Below are 16,536 nucleotides of genomic sequence, written 5' to 3'. Positions count from 1 at the left end.
CTGCAGCATTGAAAGTCCCAATGAGCACAATGGCCTCTATCATATGTAAATGGAGGAAGTTTGGACCCACCAGAACTCTTCCTGGCCACTAGACCAGTCTAAGCAACTGGGATAGAAGGGCCTTAGTCAAGGTGGTGACAGAGAACCTGATGGTCACTCTGACAGAGCAGAGAGGATAACCTTCCAGAAGGTCAGTCAATTCTGAAGGATTCCACCAATCAGTCCCGAATGTTAGAATGGCCTGATGGAAGCCACTCCTCAGTAAAAAGCACATGACAGCCTGTCTGGAGTTTGCCAAAAGGTACCTGAAGGACTCAAATCATGAGAAACAAAATTTATCTGGTCTGATAAAACAAAGAATTCTTTGGCTGAAAGACAAGTGTCATGTCTGGCATTGCTCATCACCTGGCCAATATCAAATCTACAGTGCAGTGTTGGTGGCAGCATCACAGAAATTGTTTTCTGGGAGCAGGTGTCATGAATGCAGCTGTGCAGCAGGCAGGAAAAGGACCCAAAAGCAGACTCACGAAGATGGCACTTAAACTCAAAAATACAACTTGATTTGCTGAAAGGGAAATAATACAAAACTATACTGGGAAATAGTCACATGTCTTCCTGTTAAAAGGCAAATATTCCTAACTGAAGGAATATTTTTATAACTGTAACTAGACTGAAAGTAAGAAGTCAAAATCAGGCACCTTCAGTAGTTTTTGTGAAGTATGTTTTATTGTATGTATGTGCTCATTTTTACCCTACAGGAACATTTTTAACTAATTAAAGACTTTAAATGGTGCAGTGTTGTACAGACACATTTTTAACATAACTCATACGATATGATTTATCACATTACTGGAAATAACTTCATGAAGAAATGTATAGAAGTAGCACTAATATATAAACTATTGTATATAGATTTAATTTATCCTATATGTGCAGATGTGAGACTTCAATGCTCACGTGGGTAACAACAGCGAGACCTGGAGGGGCGTGATTGGGAGGAACGGCCTCCCTGATCTGAATCCGAGCGGTGTTTTGTTATTGGACTTCTGTGCAAATCACAGTTTGGCCATAACGAACACCTTGTTCGAACATAAGAGTGTCCATAAGTGCACGTGGCACCAGGACGCTCTAGGCCGCAGGTCGATGATCGATTTTGTAATCGTATCACCAGACCTGCGACCATATGTTCTGGACACTCGGGTAAAGAGAGGGGCTGAGCTGTCAACTGATCACCACCTGGTGGTGAGTTGGGTCAGGTGGCGGGGGAGGACACTGGACAGACCCGGTGCACCTAAACGCGTAGTGATGGTGTGCTGGGAACGTCTAGCAGAGGCCCTAGTCTGCGAGATCTTCAACTCACACCTCCGGCAGAGCTTCAACAGCATTCCGAGGGAGACTGGGGACATTGAGTCCGAATGGACCATGTTCAGCGTCTCCATTGCCGGCTGCTGCATTGAGCTGCGACCGCAAGGTGGTTGGTGCCTGCCGTGGTGGTAATCCCCAAACCAAATGGTGGACACCAGAGGTGAAGGGAGCCACCAAGCTGAAGAAGGAGTCCCATCGGGCTTGGTTAGCCTGTGGGACTCCGGAGGCAGCCGACAGGTATCGACAGGCCAAGCGGAATGCGGCTCGGGCAGTGGCTGAAACAAAAACTCGGGTGTGGGAGGAGTTCGAGAGGCCATGGAAAAAGACTTTCGGACTGCCTCAAGAGATTCTGGCAAACCGTCAGGCGTCTCAGGAGGGGAAAGCGGTGCTCTACCTGCACTGTGTATAGTGCTGGCGGAGCGCTGCTGACGTCGACTGAGAAAATTGTCAGGCGGTGGAAGGAATACTTCGAGGACCTCCTTAATCCCACTGACACGTCTTCCGAGGAGGAAGCAGAGTCTGGGGATGAGGGAATGACCCGCCAATTTCGGGGCGAGGTCACTGAGGCAGTTAAACAACTCCTTGGTGGCAGAGCCCTGGTGTTGATGAGGTCCGCCCGAGTTCCTGAAGGCTCTGGATGTTGTAGGGCTGTCCTGGTTGACATGCCTCTACAATGTTGCGTGGAGATCAGGGGCAGTACCCCTGGACTGGCAGACCGGGGTGGTGGTCCCCATCTTTAAGAAGGGAGACCGGAGGGTGTGTTCCAACTACAGGGGGATCACACTCCTCAGCCTCCCTGGGAAAGTCTATGCCAGGGTGCTGGAAAGGAGAGTTCGTCCGTTAGTCGAACCTCGGATACAGGAGGAACAATGCGGTTTTCGTCCTGGTCGCGGAACACTGGACCAGCTCTTTATCCTCTCAGGGATACTTGAGGGTGCATGGGAGTTTGCCCAACCAGTCTACATGTGTTTTGTGGACTTGGAGAAGGCATTCGACCGTGTCCCTCGGAGTGTCCTGTGGGAGGTGTTGCGGGAGTATGGGGTGTCTGGCCCATTGCTACGGGCCATTCGATCCCTATACAACCGTTGCAAGAGTTTGGTTCGCATTGCCGGCAATAAGTCGGACTCGTTCCCGGTGGGTGATGGGCTCCGCCAGGGCTGCCCTTTGTCACCGGTTCTGTTCATAATTTTATGGACAGGATTTCTAGGCGCAGCCAAGTGGCGGAGGGCTTTCACTTGGTGGCCTCAGAATCTCATCTCTGCTTTTTGTGGATGATGTGGTTCTGTTGGCTTCATCAGGTGAAGGCCTCCAGCTCGCACTGGAGCGGTTCGCAGCCGAGTGTGAAGCAGCAGGAATGAGGATCAGCACCTCCAAATCTGAGGCCATGGTTCTCAGCCGGAAAAGGTGGAGTGCCCACTCCGGGTCGGGATGAGTTCCTGCCCCAAGTGGAGGAGTTCAAGTATCTCGGGGTCTTGTTCGCGAGTGATGGGAGAAGGGGAGCCGGAGATCGACAGACGGATTGGTGCTGCGGCTGCAGTGATGCGGACGCTGCACCGGTCCGTCGTGGTGAAGAGGGAGCTGAGTGTAAAAGCGAAGCTCTCAATTTACCGGTCGATCTACGTCCCTACCCTCACCTATGGCCACGAGCTGTGGGTAGTGACCGAAAAACGAGATCGCGGATACAAGCGGCAGAAATGAGCTTCCTCCGAGGGGTGGCTGGCCTCCCTTAGAGATAGGGTGAGAAGTTCGGCCATCCGGGAGGGGCTCAGAGTAGAGCCGCTGCTCCTCCACATCGAAAGGAGCCAGTTGAGGTGGTTCGGGCATCTGACAAGGATGCCTCCTGGGCGCCTCCTGGGTGAGGTGTTCCGGGCATGTCCCACTGGGAGGAGGCCCCGGGGCAGACCCAGGACACGCTGGAGAGATTATATCTCTTGGCTGGCCTGGGAACACCTTGGTATTCCCCCGGATTAGCTGGAGGAGGTGGCTGGGGAGAGGGAGGTCTGGGCTTCTCTGCTTAGGCTGCTGCCCCCACGACACAGCCTCGGATAAAGCGGATGAAGATGGATGGATGGATGGATGGATGGTGCAGATCTGTTCTTCTCAATTGTATAATACTGAAAGCATTTCTTTAATGTTTAAGGAAAAAAACTGGACAGTTTTTATTATCTTATTTGTTTAATTGATATGACGATGGGAATTAATTGTGGTTCTTAATGGATATTTTGCTCATTATGAAGCATTCATGTTTATATTATGCTAGTTTATGCTGAATGTGGTTTCTTTAGTTTAAGCTAACCCTGCTAGCTAGGACTGACAGCAGAGGTGGTGTCCCCGTTTTAATAGGACAATAGGACAAGAGCACTATTTATTTAGACTAAAGACTAAATAAATATCCAAGTACCATGGTTATTTATTTAGAATTTTTTTTTTCCAATTGATCTTTCTGAGTTAACTTCAGTCATTACTTCCTCGAAACCATGAACATGTCTTTTAGACTCCATTCTTACAAGACTGCTCAAAGGAGTCCTACCATTAATTAATGTTTCAATCTTAAATATGATCAGTCTATCTCTAATAATCCGTGATATACCACAGACCTTCAAGCTGGCAGTAATTAAACCGTTACTTAAAAAGCCATCTCTTGACCCAGTTGTCTTAGCTAATCATAGGCCAATCTCCAAACTTCATTTTATCTCAAAAATAAATCTAAATCTTCTTGAAATAGGATCTAACTAATTGTCTGCAGATTCATGGCTCATTTGAAGAGTTTCAGTCAGGTTTCAGAGCTCATCACATTACAGAAACAGCTTTCTTATGACCTCTAAAAGTGGACTATTCTCTGTGCTTGTCCTGCTAGACCTCAGTGCAGCGTTCGATACTGTTTGCCATACTATTCTATTAGCACGATTAGAGCATGCTGTGCAGTGGTTTGTATCATATCTATCTGAGAGACTCCAATATGTTTATATAAATGGCGAGCCCTCTTCACATACTGAGGTTGATTATGGAGTTCCACAGGGTTCCGTGCCAGTTCTGTTCACATTATACATGCTTCCTGTAGACAGCATCATCAGAAGGCATAGCATACATTTTCACCACTATCAGATGAAACCCAACTTGATCTATCCATGAAGCCAGATAACACACCAATTAGTTAAACTACAGGAATGTCTTAAAGATATAAAGACCTGGATGATCTCTAATTTTCTGCTTTTAAATTCAGATAAAACTGAGGTTATTGTAAAATTCCTTGAAATATGGTATCTTATCAAATACCTACGGTACTCTGGATAGCATTACCTTGGCCTCCAGTAACACTGTGAGGAATCTTGGAGTCATTTTTGAGCAGGATATGTCCTTTAATGCAGATGTTAAACAAATATGTAGGACTGCTTTCTTCCATTTGCGCAATATCTCTAAGATTAGAAATATTCTGTCTCAGATTGACACTGAAAAGCTAGTTTATGCATTTATTACTTCCAGGCTGGACTACTGTAACTCATTATTATCAGGATGTCCTAAAAGCTCCCCGAGAAGCCTTCAGTTAATACAAAATGCTGCATTAAGAGTACTGACAGGGACTAGAAAGAGAGGGCATATTTCTCCTATCTTGGCTTCCCTTCATTGGCTCCCTGTTAAATCCATAATTGAATTCAAAATCCTGCTCCTCACATACAAGGTCTTGAATAATTAGGCCCCATCATATCTTAATGACCTTATAGTACCATATCACCCCATTAGAGCGCTTTGCTCTCACACTACAGGCTTACTTGTTGTTCCTTGAGCATTTAAAAGTAGAATGGGAGGCAGAGCCTTCAGTTTTTTGGCCCCTCTTCTATGGAACCAGCTTCCAGTTTGGATTCAGGAGACAGACACCATCTCTACTTTTAAGATTAGGCTTAAAAATTTCCTTTTTGCTAAAGCATATAGTTAGGGCTGGATCAGGTGACCCTCAATCCTCCCTTAGTTATGCTGGAATAGGTGTAGGCTGATGGGGGATTCCCATGATGAATTTAATATTTCTACTTCAGTCACCTTTCTCAGTTACTATGTCTTAACAGACCTCTCTGCATTGACTCATACTTGTTATTCATCTCTGGCTCTCGTCCACAGAATATCTTTTGTCCTGTATTCCTCCCCTCACCCCAACCGGTTGCAACAGATAATCACCCCTCCCTGAGCCTGGTTCTGCTGGAGTTTTCTTCCTGTTAAAAGGGAGTTTTTCCTTCCTGCCAAAGTGCTTGCTTATATACCCATATGATTATTGGGTTATTCTCTGGATGTATTATTGTAGGGTCTACCTTACAATATAAAGTGCCTTGAGGCGACTGTTATTATGATTTGGCATGTATAAATAAATTGAATTCAAGAGAACTGATTGAACACTGTATTTTTGTATTCTGCAGCTTTCATAGAATAAATAAACTTATTAAATGCCATGAAATCATATTGAAAGAGTTTATTGAATTAATACATCATAATCAGACAATTTAATAGCAGGTTCATATTTTATGAACACTGTCAAAAGGTTCCAAAAAGATGTCTGTTATTCAGCACTTTCACCCTAGAAAAACATAAAGAATACAATTACTGAACACATATTAATTACATTTTACCAGATGTGACTTTGAACAAGTATATACACTAATTCTTTTGTTTAGACCAAATTACCAATAGAAAGAACTTTTATCAAACAACAACAAATTTACCTTAACAAAAGTTTTGTATAAAATGGGATCAGATGACTTACCTTTCCAACATCACGGCTCTTGGCTCTCAGTTTGTTGACCTGGGATTCAGCAATGTCAGCACGTTCCTGAGCTTCCTCCATCTCATGCTGGACCTTTCTCAGTCTAGACATGTGGGTGTTGGCCTGTTCTTCCTGTTCAGTGTAACAATATGTTATATTAAAAAAAATGTTGTCATATAATATAAATGTTAATATATGTTAAATTGCAAAAAACGTTTTACTCACAGCCTCCTCAGCCTGTCTCTTGTAAGTCTTGACTTTGAGCTGCAGCTTGTCCACCAGATCCTGAAGTCTGACCAAATTCTTCTTGTCCTCCTCAGTCTGCATAGATAACAAACTGTTACTGCTGGCTAAAGAAGAAGGAATTTAGGAACTTAAATATATTAAATATTTAGGGTAAATGAGTAATCACCTGGTAAGTGAGCTCCTTCACTCTCCTCTCATATTTGCGGACTCCTTTAACAGCATCAGCTCCACGTCTCTGCTCAGCTTCAACTTCAGTTTCCAGTTCACGGACCTTTAATGCCATGATAAATAATCAGCTTTTAATAAATGTTAGAGTACAGAGAAAAATTAAGGGGCGGAGTTCATATGCTGGAATCAAAGTGTTATTTTTTAATACTTGAATAATAACTCAAGAATATATGCAGTACATACCCTGGACTCCAGTTTCTGGAGCTGCTTCTTGCCACCCTTCATGGCGAGGTTCTCTGCCTCATCCAGACGGTGCTGCAGGTCCTTGACTGTGACCTCCAGGTTCTTCTTCATCCTCTCCAGGTGAGCACTGGTGTCCTGCTCCTTCTTCAGTTCCTCAGCCATCATGGCGGCCTGAAATTATGGGTGGTATTGGGATTACTGATCAAGCATGAACAAGAATTTTGAAAAGAAAAGAAGGCTTGTAAAGTACTAACTTACATCAGTGATAGCCTTTTTGGCCTTCTCCTCAGCATTTCTTGCTTCTTGAACTGCATCATCCACCTCACCCTGAACCTGGACAAGGTCAGCCTCCAGCTTCTTCTTGGTGTTCAAAAGACTGGTGTTCTGAATGAAAAAGGAACAACTTTAATGATGTGATTCTCACTCTCTGATGCCACAAAGTTCTTGTAAAGTAATGAATACCAACCTGAGAGTGAAGCAGTCCAACACGCTCGCTAGCATCAACCAACTCCTGCTCAGCTACTTTATGTCCTCTCTCTGTCTGCTCCAGAGCGGCTCTCAGCTCCTCAATCTCAGCCACCATTAGACCATTTCTGCGCTCCACCATGGCGACCTGCTCCTTCATGTCTTCCTGTCCTCTGACAGCATCATCCAAGTGCAGTTGGGCATCCTGATTTCAAACAAACAAAAGATATTATCACTGTATGCTTTTAGGTTAATAAAAAAACACACACACACAAATGATCTACCAACTCACCTTGAGCTGTCCTTGGACATTCCTCAGTTGTTTCTGGGCCTCAGCAGCCTGTCTGTTGGCATGGCTCAGCTGAATCTCCATCTCATTCAGGTCTCCCTCCATCTTCTTCTTGACTCTCAGGGCATCATTCCTGCTCCTGACCTCAGCATCAAGAGTGCTCTGCATGGAGTCAATCACCCTCTGGCTGTTCCTCTTGATCTGCTCCATCTCCTCGTCCTTCTCTGACAGCTTCCTGTCAATCTCACCTTTGACCTGGTTTAGTTCAAGCTGAACACGAAGGATCTTGGCCTCCTCGTGCTCCAAAGTTCCCTTTAAATAAAGGTTTATTTCAACATAAACTGGAGAAGGGATACTTTTATAAATTTACATTTATAAAAGTTTACAAACAAAGTAAGATTCTATAAAATACATTACCTCAGCTTCCTCCAGAGCTGTCTGAATTTCAGACTTCTCAGTCTCAACAGTCTTCTTGGCCTTTTCCAGCTCATGGATGCTCTTTCCGGTCTCACCAATCTGCTCAGTCAGATCTGAGATCTCCTCTACAGAGCAAACACAGCCAAGAGTTAGAGTACTTGGAGCTGATATATGCAAATGTTTTTGCCACAACAAAAGCTGTAAATGAATATAAACATTAGAATCATATCCATATGATCTATAGCAAAATTAGCATACGCTGCAGGTTCTTGTTCTCTCTCTTCATGGTCTCCAGTTGATCCAGAGCCTCTTCATATGAGTTCTTCATCTTGAACAACTCAGTGCTGAGAGAACGAGCCTCCTTTTGGGCTCCTTCCAGCTCTGCCTGGCTCTCCTCATACTTCTGCTTCCATTCTGCCAGGACCTATGTTAATATAGGTTAATTAGTTTGTTGTGATTATGAGTGTATGTCTCTTCTGATGATAATGGTTATGTTTAAATCTTTACCTTATCAAAGTTCCTCTGTTTCTTATCAAGGTTGGCAGCCAGAGCATTAGCTCTCTCCACATCAATCATGAGGTCCTCCACCTCACCCTGCAGCCTCTGCTTGGTCTTTTCCAGTGAGGCACACTTGGAGTTCACAGCCTCAATGGATTCCTCAGCCTCCTGCAGGCGCTGGGCAAGCTTTTTCCTGTTGTTAAAATAATTTTGTATTGATCAAGAGTGAAACAAGTGTATAAACTAATTTAAACAATGAAAGCATCATGACTTACTTGGCCTCCTCCAGCTCCTCAGTGCGCTGGATAGCATCAGTCTCATATTTGGATCGCCACTGAGCCACCTCACTGTTGGCCTTGGACATTCCTCGCTGCAGCTCAGCCTTGGCCTCCTGCTCCTCCTCAAACTGCTCTCTGAGCAGATCACAGTCGTGACGTGCTGACTGAACAGCATGAGCCAGGGCGTTCTTGGCCTTTCGAAAATACAATCAATGTCAGATGGACAATTTTAATGTTGAAATGACTATACATAAAAGAAGAAAATATAGTTCCAACCTTCACTTCCTCCTCAACGTGTCTCTTCAGCTCCTCAATCTGCTGAGTGAAGGCCTGCTTGCCCCTTGTGAGCTGAGAAACGAGAGCTTCTTTCTCCTCAAGCTGGCGACCGAACTCACCTGTAAATAACACACATAAATTAAGCCTAGCTTGTTTAATTTCATCCACTTGATTGTTTGTTGTTTTGGTCACCTGTGTGAGAGTAATATATGTAACTGTGTAAAGCTGTGAACCCACCAAGAGACTGTTTCTTTGTTATATATTACTTACCATTCTCTGTTTGTAGTCTTGCCTTCTGGGCATTAATGTCATTCAACTGACGAACATTCTCATCATTTTTGGCTTTGAGTTCACTTAGTTGATCCTCAAGAGTCCTGCACATTTTCTCCAAGTTGCCCTGTCAACAAGTAATGTCATATTCATGTTAACAGTTGATCAGCTTATGCTTTGGAGGTCTTGAATTTTTAAAAAAAGCAAAAGAAAATCTGTTCTCTATAAACAATGTCCACACCTTTGCTTTAGCAACAGCCTCCATATTGCTGGAGAGGTCATCAATCTCCATCTTGTACTCGCTCTTCTCTTTCTCCAGCTTCTGTTTGACACGCTGGAGGTTGTCGATCTGCTCTCCGAGCTCTGCAACAGTGTCAGCCTGCTTCTTACGGAGAGCTGCTGCAGTAGCTTCATGCTGCAGAGTTGATTCTTCAAGATCACGACGCAGTTTCTGGAACTCAGCCTCTCGCTTCTTGTTCATCTCAATCTGAGCAGCTGTTGCTCCACCAGCTTCCTCGAGCCTCTCGCTGATCTCTTCAAGCTCCCTGGAGAGGTCGGCTCTCTGCTTCTCTACCTTAGCCCGAGCTGCCCTCTCAGCCTCAATCTCCTCTTCCAGCTCCTCAATACGAGCCTAGTTTGAAAATTAATTGGATTTATCAGTTAGAACCTTAATTGGTATTCTTTATGAATTACAATGAACATTATTCATTGTGAACACTGGTCATGAGTGTTACCTGGAGTTCCTTGATCTTTTTCTGGAGTTGAGCACCAAGGGATTGTTCATCCTCAATCTTGCTGAGAAGTTGGCTGATTTCAAAGTCTTTTCTTGGTGTGGAATAAGACAGGTTTTGGTATCACAGTACAAATGATTATTTCATGTACAATATTTGATAAGAGTATTCTTTACAATATCAAAAAAAGCCCTACTTCTTGATTTTCTCGTCAGACTGCTGCTTGTCATTCTCCAGATCCATTATGGATTCCTGAGCCAGTTTCAGATCTCCCTCCAGCTTCCTCTTGGCTCTCTCAAGGTCCATGCGGAGCTTCTTCTCTTGCTCCAGTGAACCCTCAAGCTATAAAATCATGTCAGTTAATTCAAGTGGTTTGAAAGACAGTGATTCAATATTCTTTCCATTAAAAACAATATGATTATAGTTTTCTTACATCATCAACTTGCTGTTCCAGCTTTGTCTTGGACTTGGTCAGAGTGTTGACTTTGTCCTCCTCTGCCTGGAGATCATCCAGTGTTTGCTGATGTGCCTCTTGTAAGGCTTTCTTCTCCTTGGTTAACTTGGCAATTGACTCATCTTGAGATGCCATCTCCTCTGTCAGGTTTTTCACCTGAAATAATATGTATACATTAAGTTTCATTTTCTCCCACAACTTGCTGAATATTTGAATATTTAAGTTTTTGATTCAAAGAACAACATTACATGCTTCAATTCAACTACGAATACAATCAGTATGAACTAGCCTTGTTTTCTGTGGCATGTTTCTCCTTCTCCACTTTGGCCAAGGTGAGCTCCAAGTCATCAATGTCCTTCTTTAGCTCAGAGCATTCATCCTCCAGCTTCCTCTTCTTAGCAGTCAGCTCAGCATTGATTTCCTCTTCATCCTCCAGTCTCTCAGTTGTCTCTTTGAGTTTGGCCTCAAGCTGGATCTTGCTCTTAATGAGCCCCTCACACCTTTCTTCAGCATCAGAGAGGTTGTCGACTTCCTATAATACATGTTTAACAGAAGTTACATTATTTGTGAGTCACATTGTCCTAGTGTTTTCTTGATCGTAATTTTAACTACACTTTTGTTTTAGCACATAAATAATCAGAGGATGAGACAAACATGTGGCCTATTTATATCTAACTTATATACCTGAACTATAAGTGTAATATATATACTTTTCTCTGCGACTTACTGCAGCCACTTGAAGTTGCAGGTCATTCTTCTCCTGCAGCAGGGCGACCATCTTCTCTTCCAGTTCCTTCTTCTTGGCCAGAGCAGTAGCCAGGTCTGTCTGCATCTTCTCATAGTTCTCCTTCATGTTCTGGAGCTCCTTCTCAGTCTCAGCACTCTTCAGAAGAGGCTTGATCTTGAAGTACACTTTCAGCCATGGCCAGTTCTTGACATTCATGAAAGAACGGATGTTGTACTGGATGGTGTAGATAGATTCTCTAAAAACCAAACATGAGAATGTTACTTTTATTGTAGTAGGCTCTTATTATAACAAAGGAAATACAAAAGAGAATACAATAGAGTTTAGTATGATAATGTTACCTCCTCTCCATCATCTTCACAAACTCTTTCCTCATGACGTATCCTCTGCAGAGAGCCTGAGTCATGGTCACAAGCTCAGCCAGTTTCTCATCTCTCATCTCCTCAAGAGTGCCGAGCAGACCAGCTTTGAAGAACACCTATTTAATTATTAAAAGCATAAGTACAAGTGCAAATGGACAGTGTTTTGTTAATGTCTATTAATATAATGAAGTGTACCTTCGTGTGCCCAAACATGTACTGTGTGTGATCCACATCAATGGAGCCAAGCAGCTTCTCTGAAGCTTTCTTGTTGTCAATGAACTGTCCCTCAGGGATGACACTGGCATTCAACACTTTGTATCTTCAAGAGAGAATCATGTTGTTACTTGGATTTTTCTTCCATCATGTTTAAGTCAAGTTTGCCCTTTACAACAACAATGAAATCATTTCTGCTGTCTAATACAGTAATGTGCTGTCACCTCTGCTTGAAGTCACCATAGAGGATTCTGCTGGGGAAACCCTTTCTGCAGATTCTGATGCCCTCCAGTACACCGTTACACCTCAGCTGGTGGATGACCAGGTAGTTCTCCATAAGACCTGAGAGTCAGAAATGCATAATATTTCAAAAATGTCTTCATTTCACTCTGTCATTTTTACAGTTAATAGGACTGTGGGGCCCTGTGGGGTACCTGGGGTCTTTGTCTCATTGGGAATCAAGCAACGAACAAAGTGAGGATGAGTGCTTCTTAAGTTGGTCATCAGCTTGGCCAGATTCTCCTGTAGATCAGCATCATTGGATAATATGTTAATAGAAGTTAATAATATTTAAATATGAATATTTAATTTTTTTTTTTAAACTATAGATCTATACATACTCTGAAAAGTGCAGAGACAGTCTGGAAGGAACCACCCTTCTTCTTACCACCCTTCTTGCCACCACCAGCAGCCTCTGTTTTAAAAACAATTCATTTCATTATTGGAATTGAAAAACTACTTTTCGCGGTATCAATATTAGCCTGCAGTATGCACATTGTAGCTATCTGTACTGGACACTGGAGTTTGTGGGCACTTTTATTTCTTACCTTCAGCTCCAGCATGGGCTGCGTAAAGGAAGCACAGCAGTTTGTTTGAAGACTTCTGGTACAGCTGCACAACCGATTCATTCAGTGGGTCCTTGTTCTTGTCCAGCCAGCCACTGATATTGTAGTCCACTGTACCAGCATAGTGAACCAGGGAGAAGTGTGCCTCAGCCTTGCCCTTTCCAGGCTTTGGCTTCTCAAATGCCTTGGTCTTGCCAAGATGCTGATCGTGCAGCTTGTTCTTGAAAGTTGTGTCAGAGGCCTTGGGGAACATGCACTCCTCTTCAAGGATGGAGAAGATGCCCATTGGCTGAGAAAATGTCACATGTCATATTAAAATTTCAACAGAGGTAACATATGCAGCCATATGTACATTTCTTCCAGAGTAGCTGTTTACCTTCTCAATAAGCTCAATGCAGGCAGCCAAGTCCATACCAAAGTCAATGAACTCCCATTGAATGCCCTCTTTCTTGTACTCCTCTTGCTCCAGGACAAACATGTGATGGTTGAAAAATTGTTGCAGTTTCTCATTGGTGAAGTTGATGCAGAGTTGCTCCAAGCTGTTGAACTGTAATAGTACAAACATGTCTAATTTCATGGCAATACAGTGTTTAACATTTAAGAAATGTGGTGAAATGTCTCAAGTGCTCACATCAAAGATCTCAAATCCAGCGATATCCAGCACTCCAATGAAGAACTGTCTGGGCTGCTTTGTGTCCAGCATCTCATTGATACGGATAACCATCCACAAGAACATTTTCTCATAGATAGATTTGCACAGAGCCGAGACAGCATTGTTGACCTGGCAAACAAGAATTTATAATTATACAAAACCATATGAATACAGCTATAATGTTTATAAATATATAATCATATTATGAGGCCTTTTTATTAATTACCTGTGGGACAGTCTGACCTTTGGTCACCATCTCATTGCCAACCTTGACTCTTGGGTAGCACAGAGCTTTCAGCATATCAGCCGAGTTCAGGCCCAGTAGGTATGCAATCTTGTCAGCCACTGTTGGATTAAAACAAATAATTAAAATACCTAACAAATGCAAATTACTTCAAATATTTTTCCATTATAGAAATTTTTCACAATACCCTCAGTGCCATCAGGTTCAGCCTGCTCTTCACGCTGCTTCTGCTTGAATTTCATGTTGCCATGATGCATCACAGCACCAGTCAGCTTATAGATGCTTAACTTCTCATCAGCACTAAAGCCCAAGATGTCAATAGCAGTCTGTAAGAAAAAACATGAAATCAACAATTAATAAATAAAACAAAAAAGACATTTATGGTTAAGTATAAGAATTCTGCGGCAAATGCTATTGTACATCTGTTGCAATGAACTCCTCCACATCATTGATGCTCTTGACAGTGATTTCACCCTGACTGATCATTGGATAGTCATAGGGGTTAGTTGTGATCAGAAGAGCCTCTGAAAGGAGAAGTGAAATTAACTTGTTTGTTGCTTAGAATGTGATTTTAATGGTTTTAAAATTTAAATTTTGGTGTCCTATCAACATACCCAGAAGCTCAGGCTTGTGGCCAGTCATCAACTGATAGAAGATATGGTAGCTTCTCTCAGCAGACAACTGGAAGGTGACACGGGACTTCTCCAGCAGATCTAAGAAGAACAGATTAATTTTGACACTGTAGACATGAGACATCACAGTCAAGACTGCAAAATGGATCGAACATCCATTCATTTTCTTGGCTGTGACTGGGGTTGTTTGAAACTTTTTTCAGTTCTGTTGCGTTACTAGTAACGTGATTCACAGTATATCTTGTTATAATTTAAATGTTCTGTGAAGATGCAATATGTTCCTACTTTTACTTACACACATGATAACTACTGGGTTACGGCAGAAAGTGTTGCCACGCTAATAGATCCCAGTCAATTACTCTGTCAGTGTACAGTAGATCACTTTTTTTGTCCCCTGCTCATTTATATATATAGTGTAACCACACTGTTCATGCATCCGTGTTCCACCACAACAGACAATATTGCTTCTACTGAAATTAAGTGATTCATCTCTTTATGTGCTGTGAAATAAATAAGCAGATCTGTTACATAATATTTAGAGTTTTGGGCGGGGGGGATTCTAAAGATATCAGTTTGATACTCATTCCCCAGAGCTTGAATATATTTAAGTGACTAATTAAATATAATTTCTATCACACATAACTTTAATTTGCACTGTGGTTCAAACTTACACGTTTCAATATCAGCTGAAGACAGCTTGCCAGATGTGCCAAAGTGAATCCTGATGAATTTACCCTAGAGGGGTAGATCTTTATTAATACTGCCTTTCATGAGAGCATGTAGTAAAAAACGTATTTACATTAACTCAGTTTTAATCACTTACAAAACGAGAGGAGTTGTCATTCCTCACAGTCTTGGCATTACCGTAGGCCTCCAACAGAGGGTTGGCAGCAACAATCTGATCCTCAAGAGAGCCCTGCAAGAATATATTGTGTTTATGTGAGCTGATCTTCCAAAATCGATTTTCTTTTTTGTCACAAAGTCTTTGGTGCTGAATAAAGAATATACCTGCATTTTGCCAGGTGTTGGCTCAGCCTTCTTAGCTCCAAGAGCTGCAATTGTTGCAAAGTACTGGATGACACGTTTGGTGTTGACAGTCTTTCCTGCACCAGATTCTCCACTGGGGATTATGGGACACATTGTTAAATTTAATCTAAGTTTTTATAGATTTTTAATGTAGTTTGTATTATACTCACGTAATCAGGACAGACTGGTTCTCACGATCTAAAAGAAAAACATATAAGCATGTCTTGAATAATCTTAGGATTCATTTATTTCCTATCACTTATAAGTAGCTATGTGCTAAGAAACAATTTTTTTCACGCAATGATTAATGGTCATCTGTTTAAGTCAAAGTCCTAAATGCATTTAAAAGCTTCAATAGGGAATTGATCTTACCAGTGAGCATGAACTGATAGGCATTGTCAGAGATGGAGAAGATGTGGGGTGGAGCCTCAATCCTCTTCTTTCCTCTGTATGCTGCTACACATGTAGCATCATATACAGGAAGCCACTTGTAGGGATTGACGACAACGCAGAACAACCCAGAGTAGGTCTGTATCATAGAGAATAAATATCATTTAAACATTTACAGATCGGCACGATATTTTCCTTTCACACACAGCAAAGTTAAAACTTACGTAGATCATCCATGATGCATAACGCTCTTTGAGGTTAAACAACACAGATGGCTCATTAAGGTGGGTCATCATGGCCATGTCCTCCATCTTATCAAACTTTGGAGGGTTCCTGGGGTGGATTTCATCTTCCTTTACGGTGACCGTCTGAATAGAAAATAAAGATCACTTAGAAAAAATCAGCTTTCAAAGTTTGGCACTATATATTTAATAAACAGATAAAGTACATTGATTATTCATCTACCTTTCCTCCTTCTGTCTCAACAGTGGCTTTACCACCCTCCTTCTTGACAAGTTTCCCCTTGACATACATCTCATCAGGATCAGTCACAAAGAAGGCCGTCTTGGCATCAAATGGAGCAGTCTGGGCCTCAATCCTCTCCTTTTCTGGCTTCCGGAGGTAAATGGCCGCTGGGCCATACTGCGCCATCTCCGCGTCTGTGCTCATGGTGGCACTTTACTAGACTGAAAATATGATGATTGACCCATAATTCAAATACTGTACTCATTATACAAACCATAATTAACATCCATTGCTTTTGATTCGTGGAATTTACCTCAGCTGATGCAAACAGAAATTCCTTGGTATCCTGTGTATGTCAAGGTGCTATAAAATAAGTAAAGGTACATCAATGAACATTTTACGCTTCAGTTTAAGAATCCATTCAAAAAACAAAATTTTCAATGCCATTAAAAAAATGTAATAACCTAACACTTAAAAATGTAAAACGTAAACTTAATTAGAGCATATAATAC

At 42.3% G+C, this 16,536-nt stretch overlaps 1 protein-coding gene across 1 annotated transcript; it reads right to left on the bottom strand.

Moving 5' to 3' along the window:
• Window positions 1-5,809: 5,809 nt before the first annotated feature.
• LOC116323216 (myosin heavy chain, fast skeletal muscle-like) lies at window positions 5,810-16,243 on the bottom strand. The gene is made up of 39 exons (XM_039611395.1): window positions 16,025-16,243; window positions 15,784-15,927; window positions 15,542-15,698; window positions 15,340-15,367; window positions 15,152-15,263; window positions 14,967-15,059; window positions 14,815-14,878; window positions 14,126-14,224; window positions 13,932-14,035; window positions 13,699-13,837; window positions 13,494-13,612; window positions 13,247-13,396; window positions 12,992-13,162; window positions 12,598-12,904; window positions 12,391-12,464; window positions 12,205-12,292; window positions 11,995-12,112; window positions 11,753-11,876; window positions 11,537-11,673; window positions 11,178-11,433; window positions 10,740-10,982; window positions 10,430-10,606; window positions 10,193-10,338; window positions 10,000-10,090; window positions 9,507-9,896; window positions 9,266-9,392; window positions 8,996-9,114; window positions 8,717-8,913; window positions 8,451-8,634; window positions 8,202-8,367; window positions 7,944-8,068; window positions 7,530-7,838; window positions 7,239-7,442; window positions 7,031-7,156; window positions 6,773-6,943; window positions 6,528-6,632; window positions 6,341-6,436; window positions 6,116-6,247; window positions 5,810-5,929 (listed from the first exon to the last, which is right to left on the bottom strand). The coding sequence occupies exons 1-39, from the start codon at window positions 16,226-16,228 to the stop codon at window positions 5,912-5,914; spliced, it is 5,814 nt and encodes a 1,937-aa protein (XP_039467329.1). The 5' UTR covers window positions 16,229-16,243; the 3' UTR covers window positions 5,810-5,911.
• Window positions 16,244-16,536: the final 293 nt, after the last annotated feature.

The sequence above is a fragment of the Oreochromis aureus genome, linkage group 4, assembly GCF_013358895.1.
Source record: "Oreochromis aureus strain Israel breed Guangdong linkage group 4, ZZ_aureus, whole genome shotgun sequence".
NCBI lineage: Eukaryota > Metazoa > Chordata > Actinopteri > Cichliformes > Cichlidae > Oreochromis > Oreochromis aureus.
This window is presented reverse-complemented; position numbering and strand designations above follow the sequence as displayed.